Consider the following 20245-nt stretch of genomic DNA (forward strand, 5'->3'; position numbering starts at 1 on the left):
TTTAAGATGGTTTCCGCTGTGTAGGTGCTGGAAACCAAGATTTCCAGGAGAGCAGCGAGAGGTCTTAATCACTGAGCCATCTCTTCAGAGCCTTATTTTGAAAATTCTTAAATCTGATTTTCTATTAAAACATTTGAAGAATTTTTGTGTCTTTTAGACTAAAATATACTTTAAAGAATTGTAAATTAAATATACTGATAAATTAAGTATACTTCATCAAAGCTCACAAATTCTCCCAAAGTTTCTATCAACTTATACCCTATTTAAATTTTTTATTTACTTATTTCTTTCATTTTATAGTATAATTACATCATTTTTCCCTTTCCTCCCTCCAGTCCCTTCCATGTCCTTTTTTATTTTTTTTTAATTTCTCACTCATTCAACTTATTTAAACGTTTGAAGCTTTGGCCATTAAAACATTGAAAGAAAATAATATATTGTCAAGAGCCTGTTATGTAATACCATTTCTTATTAGGGTGACCTTGAATGAACTACTTGGTCTTGCTTTCTTCCTTTGTAGGATTAATATTTATTTAAAGAATTCACTAATGGTTCTTGGTGCAGTTTTAAAGAGAATTGATAAAATGTTATGATGTGTATGTAATGCTTGAATAAATGGAAAACAGCATGGATTAAATATTTCTCTTTTTTATCCCTAGAAAGAACTTTATTGTTATCCTTCCTTTCTATTTTTATGTATAATCATTTCCTGAATACCTAGAAAATTAAGCATTTGAATTTTAATGTCCTTACATAATTATCTTCCTGGTTATTAATAGAACTACTATGTTGGAAGGGGATCTACATGTCTCGTTTCTATTTTTAATGTTAGTATTTAAAAATTTTTAATTAAATTTATTTTATCTTGTCTGACTCTGGGAGTGGCAAGAGAAGAGAAAGAGAAGAAAGTACAGTTGCTTAGGTCACAGCACGTACATGGAATTCAGAGGATGTTTTCTTGGTCCTCTCCTTCCTCTGTGAGAGTCCTGCAGGGGAAATCAGCTTACAGGCTTGGTGGACCTGCTGAACCATCTCACTGGCCCTGGTTGTATGTCTAAGGTAAACTTACACTGCTGCATATGATGCAAGGAAAACTGCTCATTAATAAGTCTTGTGCTCGGAGTTTAAGTTTTTTTAATTAATTGTATTTAATTAAAAGTGATTTTTTAGAGAGGGACATAAAAGATTTTAAATTTAACACATATATTTATCTTGTGATTCTACTGAAATAATGCTATCAACTACACATATAAATATTCAGAAACAAGGGGTATAGGAAAGTGGCCATTGGTTGGTAGGAGAAAAAACACTATCAGTTGAAAGCTTACTAAGTTCTAAGCCTTGTTCTAGCTGTTGAGGAAAAACCTGTAAACAGCACAGACCAAAATCTGTTCCCACTCTCCTTTCTGCAGCAGAATATTTAGGGTATTGATTGCAGTAAATGTTATGGCATAAAATAGATGAAAGAAGCTAAATTGATGTGTTTGGTTAAGGTGTAGTTTGAAATCAAGTGGTGAAAAGCTATGCAGGGAGGTGGAAAGAGAAGGAAAGAGAAAGGAATGTTTCCTGGGGGCAGATCTGGCGCACATACTACAGAAAGCACGTTTTTCATCTGGGAGGGGTAGCTCATACTTACGGTCTCTGAACTGAAGGGTAAAGGTAGTAGCATCTGGAATTTGAGGCTAACCTGGGCTAGAAAGTGAGATTCATTCTCAGAATCTAACAAAACAAAAACAATAAATTTTTTGAAAGAAAATAATAAAATAACTACCTCATAAGCACAGGATTTGAGGAGGGCAGAAGTGGGGCAGGAGACTGGAGCCTTCGCTGTAAGACAGTGTGTCTCGGAGGGGCATCTGATGTGGGATCCAGTCACTCACCTAGATTGACACCGCAGCTCTGTTGGTGTAAGTGAAGATTTGGAGCTCATATTTCCCCCTCCGTGATCATTAGCATGATCTTAGAACATCTTTTTCGCGTCCTGAGTTTCTCACTTGGATCTCACTTTCAGGTCTTTTTTTTTTTTTTTTTTTTTTTTTTTTTTTTTTTTTTTTTGGTTTTTCGAGACAGGGTTTCTCTGTGGCTTTGGAGCCTGTCCTGGAACTAGCTCTGTAGACCAGGCTGGTTCACTTTCAGGTCTTTAGGGAATGTTTTCCCCTAGAGAACAATGGAGGATAATTATTTTAATCTCTTTTATTGATAAAAAGTTTATTCCACATAAGTAAAAGGAGGCAGAACATAAATGAGTATTTACAGATGTAATTGGATATTATGTAAAACTGATGGCACTTCCATATTACTTATTCAATATTTCTGAACCAAAGATAAAGTGTCAGTAACAAAAAGTGATATTTTCATAAGTATTCTATGGTATTGCTTCAGTCAGATCACAAAATAAATGCATGCATTAAAGCCATAACCTCTTACAAGTCACTCTCTAGGTTAGACAGCCTTTCAATGACACTGAAGCCAGCTTAGCAGTTTGAGGTTTATTTACATACATAACTTAAATGTACAGATAAATTTCTCACATGCCAAAACCGTGTTAGTGCCTGATGTAGGTGGGTCTCTATCTATCTGTTGCTTTCATTGGTTAATTAATGAAGAAAACTGCTTGGCCTAATAGGTCAGAACTTAGATAGGCTGAGTAGACAGAACAGAATGCTGGAAGGAAGAAGGCAGTGAGGCAGATGCTATAGCTCTCCTTTCCAAGATGGACGCAGGTTAAGATCCTTTCCGGTAAGCCATCACCTCGTGGTGCTACACAGATTACTAGAAATGGGTTAAAGCAAGATGTGAGAATAAGCCAATAAGAGGCTGGAACTAATGGGCCAGGCAGTGTTTAAAAGAATACAGTTTCCATGTAATTATTTCGGGGCAAAAGCTAGCTGGTGGCCAGGAGCTGGGCAGTGGGAAGCGGCCCACAGCTCCTTTTACATGTGCCTTTTTAAGCAAATGTATATCTCTCTAGCATCATCTTACAACACTTTATCAATAGAAATTTGAATCCGTGATAACTTTAAAGTTAATCTCTGGGTTTGTGTTTGGTGCTGAGGCTTGAGACCAGGGCCTCATACATACGAGGGACAAACTCGATCACAGAACTGTACCACCAACCCCAGTTTTCCTCTGTGTTCTCTGTCTTGTGGGCCTGAAGATGTACTCCTTTTATTTCACATTCAACATTTCTGACAGTGAATGGCCTTGCATAGTTTTAAGCAATACTTTTTCTTTCTTTTATTTGATGTTGTTCTTGGGTGTATAAAGTAGAGGACAGCTGTGAAGACTTGCATAGTTTCTCAGAGTCACCCTAGTTACGAAAGTCCTCGCTCCTGGTTCTCCTTCCAACTCACACAGCCCTCACAGAGGTTTGCCAGAAACTGTAAGTGGATGACCTGTTTACATTTGTTTGTTATTTTTTTCCAGACAGTGCTTCACTGTGTAGCTCTGACTGTCCTGGAACTTGTTTTGTAGACCAGGCTGGCCTTGAATGTGAGCGATCTGCCAGCCTCTGCCTCCCCAGTGCTGAGATTAAAAGCAGGTGCCACCACCATCTGGCTCTTTTTAGATTTGTTTAACCTATTGCATGAAGTAAAACTCTTTTAAAAAATAATTTATTTTTACTTTATGTGCATTTGTGTATTGCCTACACATATGTCTGTGTGCGGGTGCCAGGGCCCCTAGAAATAAAGTAGGCAGAATGTGGTGATGCCTACCTTTAGGCCTGTACTGGGAGGTAGAAAAAGATGGATCTCTGGGATTTGTAGGCCAGCCTAGTCTACAGTGAGTTACAAGATAGACAGGGCTAGACTGTGTCCCAAGAGACAAAATAAAAAAACAAAGCAGCAACAGCTCACAGAGAAGGTATATGAGACAGGAGCATGTGAGATAACAATGATCAAGCATACACTGAATCCTCATTTGCACAGGCAGAGAAAATGTCAGTATTAGGAAAGTCTGTTGTTTGTAGCCTTTGATCACAACCCGTTAGCCACTGAAGAGTCTTCCCTCTGACATTGTCATTAATCATTTCATGTCCTCTAAAAATTGACTTAACTCATACATACTGTAGTTACACTTGTGTGTTCAGGTGTTTTTATATAACATTGTAAGACTCCTTAAAGTTCCTTAGTGTTACTGTATATAGATGCCACTCATCTCCACAGCATAATGATATTTTGTTATATGATACAACAAAATATTCTGTATCTATTTCGGTTTCAAAAGAGCAGTGTCTCAGTGTAGAACAAGGTGTTTAATGCACCTATGGATTTTATGTGTATTTCCTCATATGCTTTGCATACACATTTGTTAATAAAATTGCCAGAACCAAAAGTATTTACCTTCAACTCTACTGCATGATGTGGAATATTTTTTGGAAGTTTTGTAATGACTTAGACTCCCCATGCTGACACTCCTCACCATCAGGTGTGGGTATGATGAATCCAAGCCTGTGGTTTCGAGTGAATGTTCCTAGTTACCAATGAGATTGAGCACACATCCATGTACTCATTGGCTCTGGAATTTCTGTTTCTTGTGAATTGTATACTCAAATACCCCCTCACACATACTTTGTTGTTTTTCTTTTCCTTACTGATTTGTGGGAGTCATTTATGTGACTGGACAAGAATCCTTTGTTTATATGTATTATATTTTCCAAAGCTAGTTCTCGTTTTTTTCCCCTCTATCTGATGGTAGTTTTTGATGTGTAGGAATCTCTAATATAAGGTTGTTTTGAAGTCTTCAGTGTTCAGTTTTTCTGAATAATCTTTGAGATCTTTTCAATGAAAACTGTTCTTTTCATCACGGTCTGTTGTGTTACATGGATTGTGTAATCCTCGATTTTTTTCCTGGTGTCTATAGATAAATGACAGTTTCCAGCTAACTATGTTCCAGTAAATACATTGTTTTCAGTATGTTTCATAGATTTTCCTTTTTGACTATCAATGCTATGTTACCCTGTAAACAAATTTAGAATTATCATATTATTTACTGCTGTCATGTACACTTTGTAGGGAGGTGATGTGCATGTTTGCACCTGTGCGACAGGTGCACCTATACTTGCCGGTGTGTGGAAGCCAGAGGTCAACCTTTTAGTTTTTTGATTCAGGATCTCTCCCTGGAACTTTGTCAGGCTAGGCTATCTGGCCAGCAAATCTCAGGGATCTTCCTTTCTCTACTTCCTATTCCTCCTGTGCTACAGTGCCCAGTTATTTTCCATGGTTTTGGGTGCCCAGACCCTGATCCTCAGGCTTGTGCACCAAGCACGTTATCAACTGTGCTGTTTCTCCGTCCAGCCACTCACGGCTTTCAACACAATGGTAGCTGCTTTCCATGAATTTAACCCTGGTCTTTTCTTATGTTAATCTGATATATATGTTTTCAGACTTTTTTCAGCTAGCAAGATTGACCTCTGCTGGACTTTTAAATAATTTAACATTTTTAATTGATTAGTGTTGTGTACATGATGTATGGGGGAGTATATGCATGGCCCAGCGCATGTGCGAAGGATACAGGACAGCTTTGTGGGGTGATTCTTTCCTTCCACCCTACATGGTTGCAGAGCTCAAACTCAGTTTATCAAGCCATGGATTATATTCTCAACACTCCTCTAAGATGTTTGCTTCCGAGGGGACGCTCGTTAGCTGAGGTTAGTGACGTAATCTCCAGGTCCATAGAAAAAGGACATATGGAGGAAAATGCTGCAACCGGTTGAGCACATAGCGAGCAAATCAAGTTCTCAAAACCGAGTAGACACAGTGGCACCAGGATCGCCTGAGCTAAACAGTGACGTTCTGTTCGTGCTGAACCTGGTGACACACGGATATAATCCCTGTACTGAGGAGGCAGGGCCAGACTGAACTCTACTGAAGACCCTGTCAGGAAAGAGAGGGGCAGAAACAGGAGAAGATGGTAGAGGAAGGAAAAGAAAGAGGGACTCTTATTTGAAGTAGGAAAGAGGGAAGTGAGAAAGGAAGAAAGGAAGGAAGGAAGGAAGGAAGGAAGGAAGGAAGGAAGGAAGGAAAGACCAAAAATCCCTGTAACAAACAAAAAAACAGCCCTCAGTCAGAAGCACATCGAAGGTCAGTGTGAATGATCTGAAACTACCCCTTAGGAAACAAACCACTGGAAACAAAAGCAACCGTATGCTGTACCTAGAAAACGAATCTAAAGCATATTCTTAACGTGTTGCTTAAAAGAGGTTGTTTCTCTGACCTCCACATGTCTACGCATGCACATACTTCACACACATCCACACGACACATACTTACACACACACATCCACACCACACACGCATCCACACGACACATACCACACACACATCCACACGACACACACATCCACACGACACATACTTACACACACATCCACACCACACATACTTACACACACACATCCACACCACACACATCCACACGACACATACTTAGACACACACATCCACACGACACATACTTACACACACACATCCACACCACACACATCCACACGACACATACTTAGACACACACATCCACACCACACATACTTACACACACATCCACACCACACATACTTACACACATCCACACCACACATACTTACACACACACACACACACACACACACACACACAGTGTTTTCAGGTCAACAAGACTCCTCCACAGGTAAAGTATCCTGCCCTTTGCTCTTGTTTCTGATAGTGGTGGTTGAACCTGGGTCTTCATGAATGTTAAACAAGTGTCCATCCACTGAGTTACACCTCCAGCCTGTGTATTATCTTTTAAACTATTTAGTATATTTCATTTTATGTGCTTTGATCAGTTTTTTATATACATGTATTTTATTTTATGTATTTGTGAATGAAATTGACTTTTTTTTATATAATATTGCCATGTGAAATAAAGTTATATTGGAGATATCATAAAAATTTTTCTTTGTTATCTAAACTTTTATTGAATTACCAAAAAACCAACATCGTGAACATTTGATAAAAACATGTTTGTAGAAATTGTTTTTATTTCTTTTATTTTTGAGATTATAATTATGTCATTCCTCCATTCCTTGTCCTCTCCCAAGCCCTCCCATATACCTTTCCTTGCTCTCTTTCAAATTTGTGGTTTCTTCTTTCATTGCTTGTTCTTATGTGTACATATGTAATATGGGCATATATGTAATATGTACATACATAGCTAATCCTGAATAAAACATGGTCAGCCTGTGTAATGTTACTTGTATGTGTGTTTTCAAGGCTGACCATTTGTTTTTGGATAAGCAGCCAGTATGCATTTCTCTAGGAAAGACTATTTCTCTGGGGGATTTTTTAAATTACTGATTTACTATCACTCCTAGTCGTATGAATGTTCAAGTTGTCTATTTCTTCTTCTTTTTTATGTATTTTATGTGCATTGCTGTTTTGTCTACATATATGTTTGTGTGAGGGTGTTGAATCCTCTGGAACTGTAACAGACAGTTGTGAGCTGCCATGTGGATGTTGGGAACTGAACCCAGGTCTTCTGGAGGAGTAACCATCTCCTTAAGTGGTCTTCTTAACCACTGAACCATCTCTCCAGCCCCCCTCCCCAAGTTTTCCATTTTTTCCTGAGTCTATTTTGGCAAAGTAGTTCATTAACATTTTCAAAATTTTTATATCATGATCTTCAAAGAACTATTTAATATTGTAAAACTCTCTATTTTTTTCTTTCTTTTGTTTTATTTTTCGAGACAGGGTTTCTTTGTGTAAACCTGGCTGTTCTGGAACTTGCTCTGTAGACCAGACTGGCCTTGAACTCACAGAAATCTGCCTTCCTCTGCCTCCTGAGTGCTAGGATTAAAGGTGTGTGCCACCATCACCTGACTTTAAAATTCTCTTAAACTGGGAGATGACATTACTTTTTGTGTTTAATTTTTAGCTTTGCTTTTGCCCAGTTCGAAACCCTGACTCAGATATTTAGAATTTTCCTTTCCACTTCCTTTCTCATCCCTCATTTTCTCGCCTTACTGTGTTCACTTCTGCCACACAGGTACCATGCAGAATTTTAAATAGGGATTACAATGGGCATGCTCTCTGTTTCTGTGCTTGTCCTGCTACAGATACTGAGGAGTGACTGGTTCTTCTGAACTTGATTTCCCTCTGACAGAGCTGAGCTGCCCTTGGTGACCTGTATCCACAGCCATTAGCTGGTGTAGAGAATGGATGAGCAGTGGTGGCCTCGGGCATGCCCAGCTTCTCTGGAGTTTCTCACGTTCTCTGAGGAGCTTTTTCTTTAGGTATTCTGGTGTGTTTTATGATAATGCTTCAGATTTATAAATCTCGCTTTAAGTGTAGCTAAGTAGACTTGACTTTGTGACCAAGGAGTCAACAAGCTCTGCTAACTTGCCATTTCTAAGACATGTAAGTCTTTATAGTAGAATTATTATAATTCTGTCTTTACTACTGAGTATTTAAGAGTTGTCCACCAGTGCTTACAAAACAGAAGTGTTAATTTTAAGAATCAAATTGCAATATGCCATTTCACTTTCTTCTTTTTGCCTTTGATCTCCCTAGTTCTGATAGTATTAGCAGTGATGAGGAAGAACTCAGGACTTTCGGAAGCAGCGACAGTGAAAGCAGCACTCCAGAGAATGTGGGCCCACCCCTCATCATGGATGAGAACAGCTGGTTCAACAAGTGTAAGAGAGTTAGACAAAAATACCAACTTACCCTGGAGCAGAAGGTATTTATCTGTTCTCAAAAGTCACTTCATTTGGCTCTGTATTTTACCTTTGGATTCTCACTATTCAAAGATCTTTTAACTAAAGAAAATCCTGTACTCATTGCTATATCCCCTCTATTTCTGAATTTAAATCTTGCTTAAAACCATAGAGATACAAGGCGGCAGGTTAGGGGTACCCAGCAGAAAGCCCCTACAAGACACAAAACAACTGAGGGGGCTGGACATGATAGTACAAGCCCGTAATCTGTCAGCATTTAGGAGAAGACAGAAGGATGAGATTTGGGGACTAGCCCAGGCTACATAGCAGTAAGAACCCATCTTAAATAAAAACCAAGGGCTGAGTAGGGGCAGCTTAATGGTAGAGCATTTACCCTGCATGCACCAATCACCTGACTCGATACCCAGCATCCCAAAACAGCCCTCTGGGAGAAGCTGCTTGAAGACGTGACTGTAAGAAAACAGTGAAGCTCAGCACCATGCATGCCACTTGGAGAAACCGATGCACCTTCATAGCGAGTCAGCTTATCAGCACTGATTGTGGAAGGACTTGGAGGTGAACGATAAAGAGACCCAGTGAGCACAGCTGCACTGTGCAGAGGTGCAGTGGGAACGCAGTGACCCAGACTGAGCAGGATGACTTGGCACTAGAGAAGTTCTCTGCACTTTCCAGCGTATGTTTGGGAAGCTATTTTTAAAAAGTCATGCCTGAGCTTGCATGCCAGGAATCAAAGTGCCTTCCAGGAACTGGCAAGAAACATGATTATGCTGTCTGAGTTGGAGCCTGGGAGACTCTGTGAAATGAACTGAATGAGAATCCTGTTCAAAGTGAAACCTTTCTGAGTACAGTTCCACTTTAAGACTGCCAGCTGATTCTGCTCATGAGATAAGCAGAAACACTAGAGCCCTGGGCATTAGCAGTGGCCGGCAAGGCCCGTGCTGCTGCAGCCTGTGTTGACTTATAACCTCATGTCCTCTCACAACCCTCTGAGTGGCCCTCACAGATAGTGCCAGGGATCATGATGCTCACAGCACCCTCTACACCCCCTTCGCCCCATGAAATATGCAGAAGCAAGTATTTCCAGAATAAACCTCCAGAGGGAGTGGGGGCTGTGTGCTAGCTCTGGTTCTTACTCTAGCGCAGTGGTTCTCACCCTTCCCAATGCTGAGACGCTTCAATACAGTTCCTTATGTTGTGGTGATCCCAACCATAAAATTATTTTCGTTACTACTTCATAACTGTCATCATGTGAACGATTCTGGTGCTCTTTGTTGACTCCTGTGAAAGGGCCATTTGGCCCCCAAAGGGGTGTGACCCACAGGTGTGACCTACTGCCCTAGAGCAAAGGCACTAAAGGTTTTTCAGATGCTGGCGCCACCTACCAGGAACAGAGTGGAATGAGGAACGGAGTGAAAAGGTTCGGGATTTGCTCTCCTGGAGGGGCACATAACTAAGAAACGCGGGAAGAAACTGATCACAGAGAGTGCACATCTGCACCTATCCCTGCAGCTGGGATTGCTTTAGTGGAGAGGAAAATTTCATTTTTCTTTTAAAAATTTTAATTTTTTGATTGTTAGTGTGTGTATATATGTATATGCATCCACATGTATGTAAGTGCCGCAGCGTGCGTGTGGAGGTCAGAGGACAACTTTGGGGAGCAAGATTTCTCCTTCTTGCATGGATTTCAGGGATTGGACCTAAGTGACCAGGCTTGAGCAGCAAGCACGTTCACCTGCTGACCCATCCCTCTGGCCTTTCGTAGCTGATTTGTTTCTATTTATTCTTTTGTTGTCGTTGTTTGTTTTTCTGTATCTGTGTGGTTCTGAGGAGCAAGCTTAACATTTTGATCACATTTGCTTGACTCTCTATTGCTAAACTAGGTTTCCCAGCTCACCCATTAATGTACCCATGACCCACTGTTGATTAAACCTTGGTAGAACAGAGGATATAGGCCCCCAGCTGATGACTTAGCTGCAGGTAGACATGGCTGCACTTAAGATCCGTTCCTAGACATCCATCCCATAGCAGCAGCAGAGAGAAATTGTTGTAGACACTGTACCTGAAAGCCCTCTACATGGGTTTTCTCCGTATCCTGTGTCCGACTGTCCCTTGCTTAACAAATCTGAAAAAGTAGGCACAAAGCTTTTGGTCCATATATCAGATATTCTACTGTCCATATTACACCATAGAAAGCCCACCCTTCTGAGGCCTACAGACTCTAAATTAGCATACATTGTATACAAACCCCATTACCAAGCAAAGGAGCTGCAGGGAAGCTGAACATCATTAAAATAATCCTCCATTAAATCTACCATTAAAGTACACAATTAAATCAAGCTCACTATGCAGACCTCCTCATAACAACTGTGTTAATTCATCGCTGTGACAAAATGCCTTACTTGAGAAATAATTTAAAGGAAAAAAAATGTTTTATTTGGTTTCCAAGTTCAGAGTTTTGGGTCTATATTTGGCTTAGTCCATTGCTTCCATGGTGGTCAGTCAGGCAGAGCATGGCTATGTCATGAGCCTGTAGCAGACAAAGCTGCTCACCTTATGGTGATAATAAAGCATGTAACTCCCAGAAGCATGTATTTGCCCTCTTTTCTTAACTAGACCCTACTTTCTTCAGCTCCCAGTGGTTTCCAGTTGTCTATTAAACTAAGTGGATTATCTCAGTGAATTTTGTGTCCTCATAATCCAAAATTCTCTGAGCAGGGCTATATTGGGGACCATGCCTTTAATGAATGAGCCTTTGGAAGACATTATATACCAAAAGTACAATAAAAGTGGAAAAATATCCATCTCAATAGGTGTTTATGAATAAAATTCAGCATACAAATAGGAGAGATTAGTGCAAAAGGGATGATTCCTTTAAAAGTTCATAATTCTCTTGTAATTGATTCTAAAGATAACAAAATGAAAAATATGCTGAAGAATTTAAAAAGAATGCTTTTTAAGAATACTTAATAAACAGTTATAGTTTCACATGAATTTAATCCAAGCACTCAGGAAACTGAGACAGGAGCATCACTGTGGGTTTGAGACCACCCTGGGTTACTTAGTAAATTCCAGGCTAGCATAGGCTACATAGTAAGACCCTTATTTTAAAAATGAATAGCTGTCCTGAAAAAAAGCCAAACAAATTTCTGGGGAATGAAAAGCTTGATAAGAGTGTTTAAAATGAAGATGGAAGCCCCGCCCCCTAGTGTGGATCAAGCAAAAGAGAAGATATCCGGGTTTAAAGATGCACACGTGTGTGTGTGTGTGTGCATATGTATATATGGGTATATGTGTCTGTGTGTTCATGTGTATATGTATATGTATGTATTAGGTGTGTGTATGTGTATATGTATATATGGGTATATGTGTCTGTGTGTTCATGTGTATATGTATATGTATGTATTAGGTGTGTGTATGTGTGAGTGTGTGTGTGAGATCTCTGGGACCCCATTAAAAGGCTAAAGGTAGGTAGGTCAGTAAGTCGATGTGTGTATAGACTAAACATGTATATGCTGACTAGACATAGAAAAGAGGCTAAAATTATAGAAAACCCTTTTAGTGAAATAGTAAAAAGTTTGACACAGAGAAGAGTATTTATGACCCCAAGTAGACATGGCCATAGGATAACCTCTTTGTGACATAGCTGAGCTGCCAAAAGTACAGAACAGCCACAAAAAAAAAAAAAAAGAGTATTAGGAGCTGAAGGAGAAGCTTCAACTCACAGTTAAAGGCAAACCTGTCAGAATAGCAGCAGCCTTCTCAGCAGAAACTCAGAGCCAAGAGGGCATGGAGTAGTGTGTCTGACATATGGGAGAAGAACGATGCCAGCCTTACTTACGGTGCCTCCCAAAGTTAACCTTTAGGGAAATAGACTTCCCCAATAGCATACGCTAAGGCAGTTCCTGACCACTAACCCAGCACTGGAGAAGTAAGGACTGTGGCATCTTGCTCAGATGGTGGGATGCTTGGCCAGTATACACAAAGTTAGAGAAGGTGGAGGAGATGTTGGAGATATGATCAAACTGTGTCTATACATGCATAGAAATATCTCTGTGAAACCGACCAATTTAAACAACATTTATTAATAACTAATATAAAAATAACAGACAAGGGGGCTGGAGAGATGGCTCAGTGGTTAAGAGCATTGCCTGCTCTTCCAAAGGTCCTGAGTTCAATTCCCAGCAACCACATGGTGGCTCACAACCATCTGTAATGAGATCTGGTGCCCTCTTCTGGCCTGCAGGCATACACGCAGACAGAATATTGTATACATAATAAATAAATAAATAAATAAATAAATATATATATATATATATATTAAAAAAATAACAGACAAGTTTTAGGAGAGGTTTCTGTTAAACTTTTCTTCATTTTTTGTTATAAAAATGAAACTTTTAAAAAATTTGTATTTTTTTATATATTTGAGATGTTAATTCCTGTGAGAAATTTTATGAAATATTATTTATGAAATTCAGTGATTATCTTAGTGCATAGATGTCTGCCTTTCAAATTTGATTATTTTAGCACTTCTTGTTTCCTAAGGATTGAACTAAGTAAAGCAGATGAATGACAAAAAGAAATAAAAAGGAAAATAAGAAACATGTCTACTCCTAGGTATGCTAGAGGAAATGGTTTATTGTAGATAACAGTAGACATAGTCAGAGGCAGGGACATCTGGGAGAGTCCAGAGTGAACGTATCCAGTCTGAGCTGTGCCAAGTGGGGTGGAAGGGAAGAGAGAGGGGAGAGAGGGACCAGGTACAGCAGCCAGGAGACCCAAAGATACAAAGAGAGTGAACAACCAACACGGTTGCATTATATAGGGAAGAGCAGCCCAGAGCCCTGGGCTAGAGGATTTTGGGTAGTGGGAGAGACCTGGATGCAGGGAGAACCTGGCTGCCAGAGTCTACTTTGCTATGTTAAATAGGCACCTAAGCCATTTATGTGTGTTAGCTCTGAAACCTAGCAGTGGACTCTATAATAGAAACTCAACCTCAAGTCCATTGAGTTTGTCACCTTCGCTTTTTAATCACATTATGTTTTCTTTTATTCCTTCTTTAAATTTGACAGTATATGTAAGGAAATCTGGAGAGAAGTTGCAATAGAAATATTAGAACAATAAAAAATACAATCAGGAAAATGTTGACAAATAAATTTACAAATATAAATAGATTTTTATTCATTTTTTAAAAATTTTTTTATTTTTATTCCGTTTCTTCCTTTCTTGTATACATTTATATTTTTACATCCCTATCAGTTTCCCTTCCCTCCTCCCCTCCCAGCTCCTCTCCCCTACCTTCCCTCTGCTCCCCATCCACTCCTCCTCCATTTCTATTCAGAAAAGGGCAGGTCCCCCCATGGATATTAACAAAACTTAGCATACCAAATTGCCATAAAGCCAAGCACCTCCCTGCATATAAAGGCAGGACAAGGCAACCCAGTATGAGGAAAAGAGTCTCAAAAGCTGGCAAGACTTGACCTATGCTCCAACTCTTAGGAGTCCCACAGGAAGACCAAGCTACACAACTGTAATACAGATGTGCAGAGTCATGTGCCTAGGTCAGTCCCATGCAGGCTCCTGGGTTGTCAGTCCAGCGTCTGTGAGCCCCTGCAAGCCTAGATTAGTAGGTTCTGTAGTCCTATGCAGGCTCCCGGGTTGTCAGTCCAGTGTCTGTGAGCCCCTGCAAGCCCAGGTTAGTAGATTCTGTAGTCCTATGCAGGCTCCCGGGTTGTCAGTCCAGTGTCTGTGAGCCCCTGCAAGCCCAGGTTAGTAGATTCTGTAGTCCTAGGCAGGCTCCCGGGTTGTCAGTCCAGTGTCTGAGCCCCTGCAAGCCCAGGTTAGTAGATTCTGTAGTCCTATGCAGGCTCCCGGGTTGTCAGTCCAGTGTCTGTGAGCCCCTGCAAGCCCAGGTTAGTAGATTCTGTAGTCCTATGCAGGCTCCCGGGTTGTCAGTCCAGTGTCTGTGAGCCCCTGCAAACCCAGGTTAGTAGATTCTTTGGTTTTCTTGTGACAGTCTTGATGCCACTGGCTCCTACAGTCCTTCCTCCCCCTCTTCCCTAAGGTTCCCTGAGCTCTACTCATGGGATTCCATCGGTTGCTGCATGAAGCCTCTCTGATGTCCGTTGGGCTAGGCACCAATCCCAGCACATCCCATAGTTAGGACAGGCTGTAGGTTGAAGGTTATGTGGCTGGGTTGGTGTCCCAGTCCCTCCACTGGGTGTCTTGCTGGGTCAGAGGAGCTGGCCAGTTCAGACTGTATATTCCCTATTGCTAAGAGTCTTAGCTGGGGTGATCCTTGGAGATTCCTGGGAGTTTCCCTTGGACTAGGTTTCAACCTCACCCCAAAATGCCCCCCTTTTCCCAATCTCTTTCACTACTTTTGCCTTCTATCCCCACCAACTGATCCCCCATGTTCTCATCCCCACCCCTACAGTCCACCCACAAAATCTCTTCTTCCCTTTCCCAGGGAGATCCAAGCATCCCCCGTGAGCTCTTCTTGTTTCCTAGGCTGAGTCTGTGGATTGAAGCATGGTTATCCTTTACTTTACAGCTAATACCTGCTTATTAGTGAGTACATACCATGTTTGTCTTTCTGGGTCTGCGTCACCTCCTTTAAGATGATTCTTTTCTAGTTCCATCCATTTGCCTTCAAATTTCATATCATTGTTATTAACAACTGAATAATACTCCATTGTGCAAATAGACTACATTTTCTTTATCCACTCTTTGACTAAGGACCATCTAGTTGTTTCGAGGTTCTAAGTAATACAAATAAAGCTGATGTGAACATTGTTAAGCAAATGTCCTTATGGTATGATTGAGCATCCTTTGGGTATGTGCCCAAGAGTGGTATTTCTGGCTCTTGAGGGAAATCAATTCCTAATTTTCTGAGAAACTACCATATTGGTTTCTAAAGTGAATATATGGTTTGCACGCCTACCAGTAATGGGGGAGTGTCCCCTGGTTCCACATCCTGTCCACAGCTGTCACTTGTGTCTTTGATCTTAGCCGTTCTCACTTATATAAGAGAGAATCTCACAGTAGCTTTATTTGCATTTCCCTGACAGCTAACAATGTTGAACATTTCTTTAAGTGTTTCTCGGCCATTTGAGATTCTTCTGTTGAGTGTACTTTGTTTAAATTTGTACCTGATTTTTAACTGTTTAATCTGTTGTTGTTGTTTTTTATCTCACAGACTCCACCTACTCTCTCTCTCTCTACATCCCTGTTTGAATTTCCCACCTGGCTTTATTCTACTAAGCCATTGGCTAAAAGCTGCTTTATTCATTAACCAATAAAAGCAACAAATATATAGAAGGCTTCCCACACCAACTCTTTGTTTCATTGATTCTTTGTATTGTTCTCTCTGTTTTTATTTTATTGATTTCATTTCTCAGTTTGATTCTTTCCTATCATCTAATCCTCCTGGCTACATTTGCTTCTATTCTATTCTATTCTCTTCTCTTCTCTTCTCTTCTCTTCTCTCTCTCTCTCGCTCTCGCTCTCGCTCTCGCTCTCGCTCTCGCTCTCTCTCTCTTTGTAGAGCTTCCAGGTGTGCTAAGACCTCTCCAAATTCTTCATGAAAGCACTTAGTGCTATAACTTTTTTCTTAGCACTGCTTTCATTGTGTCCCAGAAATTTGGGTATATTGTGCATTCATTTTTGTTGAATTCTAGGCAGTCTTTAATTTCTTTTTTTAAAAAATTTCTTCCTTGACACAGTGGTCATTCTGTAAGGAGTTGTTCAGTTTCCATGAGTTTGTAGGCTTTCTGTTATTGTTGAAATACAGCTTTAATTCATGTTAGTCTAATAGCAGGGGGTTATTTCAATTTTCTTGTTATCTGTTGAGACTTGCTTTGTAACTGAACATGTGGTCAGTTTTGGAGAATGTTCCATGAGGTACCTGGAAAAAAGTGTTTTTCTTTGTGTTTGGCTAAAATGTTCTGTAGAAATCTGTTAAGTCCATTTCTTCATAATGCCTGTTAGCTCCAGTATTTCTCTATTTAGTTTTTGTGGATGACCTGTCCATTGGTATGAGTGGAATATGGAAATCTTCCACAGTTAATATGTGAAGCTCAATGTGGGATCTAGGCTTTAGTAGTGTTTTCTTTACAAATGTGGGTGCCCTTCTGTTTGGGGCACAGATGTTCAGAACTGAGATGTCATCTTGGTGGGTTTTTCCTTTGGTGAGTATGAACTGTCCTTCCTCATCTCCTTTGATTAAGTTTGGTTTGAAGTCTATTTGATTTGATAGTAGAATAGTTACAGCAGCTTGTGTCTTGGGTTCTTGGGTCTGTTTGCTTGGAAAACTTTTTTCCATCACTTTATACTGAGATAATGTCGGTCTTTGGTGTTGAGGTATGTTTCTTGTATGTAGCAGAAGGCTGGATCCTGGTTTTGGATCCATTCTGTTAACCTGTGTTTTTTATTGGTGAATTGAGTCCATTGCTATTTTGAGAGATATTAATAATCAGTGATTGTTAATTCCTGTTTTGTTGTTGTTGTTGTTGGTGGTGGTGCTGTTACTGGTGGTCGTGTGGTGGTGTGTTTGTGTACATGTGTTATTTCATGTGTTATTTTCATGGGTTGTAGTTACCCTCCTTACGTCAGAGTTTTCATTCTAACACCTTCTGTAGGCCTATGTTTGTAGATAGATACTGTCTAAATTTGTCTTTGTCATGGAATATCTTGTTTTCTCCATCTATAGTGATTCAGAGTTTTGCTGGGTATAGTGGGTAAATAGTGGGTATAGCTGGACTGGCATCTGTGGTCCCTTAAGAGTCTGTAAGACATCTACCCAAGCCCTTCTGACTTTGGAGTCTCCATTGAGAATTTGGGTGAATTCTAATAGGTCTGTGTTCATATGTACTTGGTCTTTTCTCCTTGCAGCTTTTAATTTTGTTGTTGTTGTTTCTGTATATTTAGTGTTTTGAGTATTATGTATCGGGGGAGGGGGGGGCTTTCTTGCTCAATCTATTTGGTGTTCTGTAAGCTTCTTGTACCCCTATAGGAATCTGTTTCTTTAGATTAGAAAAGTTTTCTATGATTTTGTTGAAAATAGTTTCTGTGCCTTTGAAATAGGATTCTTCTTCTTCTATTCCTGTTATTCTTAGTTTGGTTTTATCATAGTGTCTCAAACTTCATGACTGTTTTGTGTCAGGAACTTTTTATATTTAACATTTTCTTTGACTGTTGTATCAATTTCTTCTATTGTATCTTCTATGCCTGAGAGTCTTCCTTCCATCTCTTATAGTCTGTTGGTGATATTTGCATCTGTAGCTTGTGTTCACTTATCTATATTTTCCATCTCTAGGGTTCCCTCAGTTTGTGTTTTCTTTATTGCTTCTCTTTCCATTTTCAGGTCTTGGGAGGTTTTATTCATTTATTTCGCGTGTTTGTGTTTTCCTAGATTTCTCTAAGTTATTTCTTGTGCTTCTGCTGTGTTCGAATATCTAGGGCTTGTAGTAAGATAATTTGGTTCTGGTGGTGCCATGCTGCCCTAGGTGTTCTTACACTGACTTCTAGTCATCTGGGTTTGGTGGTATTATCAGTTTAGGTGCTGATTTCTGAGGTTATCTTTGTTGGATGGATACATTTTGGATGTATTTCTCCCTTGCTTCCTGTTTTCTCTCAGGTCTTCTGGCCTGAGTGGCCTGTGGTTCTGGTGACCAGCGAGTCTTCAGGTCCAATAGTGAGTCTCCACAGTTCAGGTCCAATAGTGAGTCTCCACAGTTCAGGTCCAATAGTGAGTCTCCATGTTCAGGTCCAATAGTGAGTCTCCATTTTCAGGTCCAATAGTGAGTCTCCACAGTTCAGGTCCAATAGTGAGTCTCCACAGTTCAAGTCCAATAGTGAGTCTCCACAGTTCAGGTCCAATAGTGAGTCTCCACAGTTCAGGTCCAATAGTGAGTCTCCACAGTTCAGGTCCAATAGTGAGTCTCCACAGTTCAGGTCCAATAGTGAGTCTCCACAGTTCAGGTCCAATAGTGAGTCTCCACAGTTCAGGTCTACTAGGGTGTCTCACTGGGGCTGTGGGTGCTCCTTTTGTTTATGAGATTCTGGGGTTCTGGATACTGCTGTGGCCGCTGGAGCTCCATGAACCTAGGCTTTCTGGAATTCCTGGTAGCTGTGTGACCTACAGTAGAGCAGGAGTTATCTTCCCTTACCCAGAGAAGAAAGTTCTCTTGGGGAATGCTGGGTGCGGCTTAAGGGGTACTAGGGGGCATGTCTTAACTGGGGCTCCTGATACAGGCGTGGCCTCTGGGGATTGTGGATAAGAAGCCAGGGAAAGGGGTGCTACTGGAGACTGCTGGGCAGGGTTTAGGGGTATTAGAGGGTGGTGGGTGGTGTCTTACCTGGAGTTCCTAGTACTGGCGTGGCCTCCAGTACACTAGACTGACCTCACGCTTGCAATAATTTCTCTGCCTCACCCTCTTAGGTGCTAGGATTAGAGGCAGAAGCTTCCATGTATGGTAATACTGTCTTTTAAATATTTTAATTTTGAGAATTCATTTATGAGTAGTATAATTGTATCATCCCCATCTTTCTTGTCCCCTCCCCTCCTATTATGTTCCCCCTTTCCCTCTGAAATCCATGACCCCTTCTTCTTTAGTCATTATTGTTAGACACATACATGCACATAATATGCAGCTTACTGATACTGTCTGTTTAAAAGGAACAATTCCCAAGAATATATAATAATGCTGAATTCATATACATCTAATAATATATCAATAAAATGTGAACCAGAACTTAAGAGAATATCCAGAAGAAATAATCCAAAATTATGATTACTTTAATGACTTTCAGAGTAATTTTTGAATTAAGTAAAGATTAATAAGGATGGTGAACTTTAACAAAACAACTAATAAACTTAATCTAAAATATATTAAATTCTGATGGCTAGAATATTATTAATATTTACTAATTAATGTAGTGCACCTTCTTGTCAAGCACCAGTGGAATGGCTGTATAACTTTCAATAAGCAGAGGAAGGGGGCGATGCTGATATTCCAAATGTCGACTAGTGATCACAGTATCCATGCCATAAAGGCAGACAGCAGTTCTTAGGAATCTTCTCTTTGCTGTCATAAAGTACTCTGGCCAAAGCTACTCCGGGGAGAAAGACTTATTTTGTTTCGCAGTGTCCGGGCATGCAGTCCATCATGACGAGAAGAATGGCAGAGGTGTTGAGAGGACCGTGAAGATAGTCAGATTGCATCCAAACTCAGAAAGCAGAGGGTTAACAGAAAGTGGGGCCAGACTTCAGAACCTCAAGTCCTGCTCCCGGTAACCCACCTCCCCCAGCAAGGCTTCACCTTCTGAAGGTTCCACGGCCTTTCCAAATTGTACCCCCAGATGGGGATCAGAGGTTTAAACACAAGAGCACAAAGTTCGTTACCACCCACATTTATCACTTACTTAGGTTAAAAAGCCTTCTCAAGTATAGAGCAAGTAGAAGTGGACGCAACTGAAAACAATGCACAATCTCAGTTATAAATGGCAATTATGTAAGATTTGTAGGATTTAGAAGAATTAAATTAGGAAGAT

The 20245-nt window shown here is 40.3% G+C and overlaps 1 protein-coding gene across 2 annotated transcripts in view; it reads left to right on the forward strand.

The window, feature by feature from the left end:
• LOC121434765 (RUN domain-containing protein 3B) overlaps positions 1-20245 on the forward strand; it is a 158332-nt gene that overhangs the window by 98636 nt on the left and 39451 nt on the right. For both annotated transcript variants that reach the window (XM_041633726.1, XM_041633727.1), the window contains exon 7: positions 8529-8697. In XM_041633726.1, coding sequence (XP_041489660.1) covers positions 8529-8697 — 169 coding nt within the window. The remainder of the gene's footprint in view (positions 1-8528; positions 8698-20245) is intronic.

The sequence above is a fragment of the Microtus oregoni genome, unplaced genomic scaffold (assembly GCF_018167655.1).
Source record: "Microtus oregoni isolate MIOR12 unplaced genomic scaffold, Mior012 000044F_ref0000062, whole genome shotgun sequence".
Taxonomy (NCBI): domain Eukaryota; kingdom Metazoa; phylum Chordata; class Mammalia; order Rodentia; family Cricetidae; genus Microtus; species Microtus oregoni.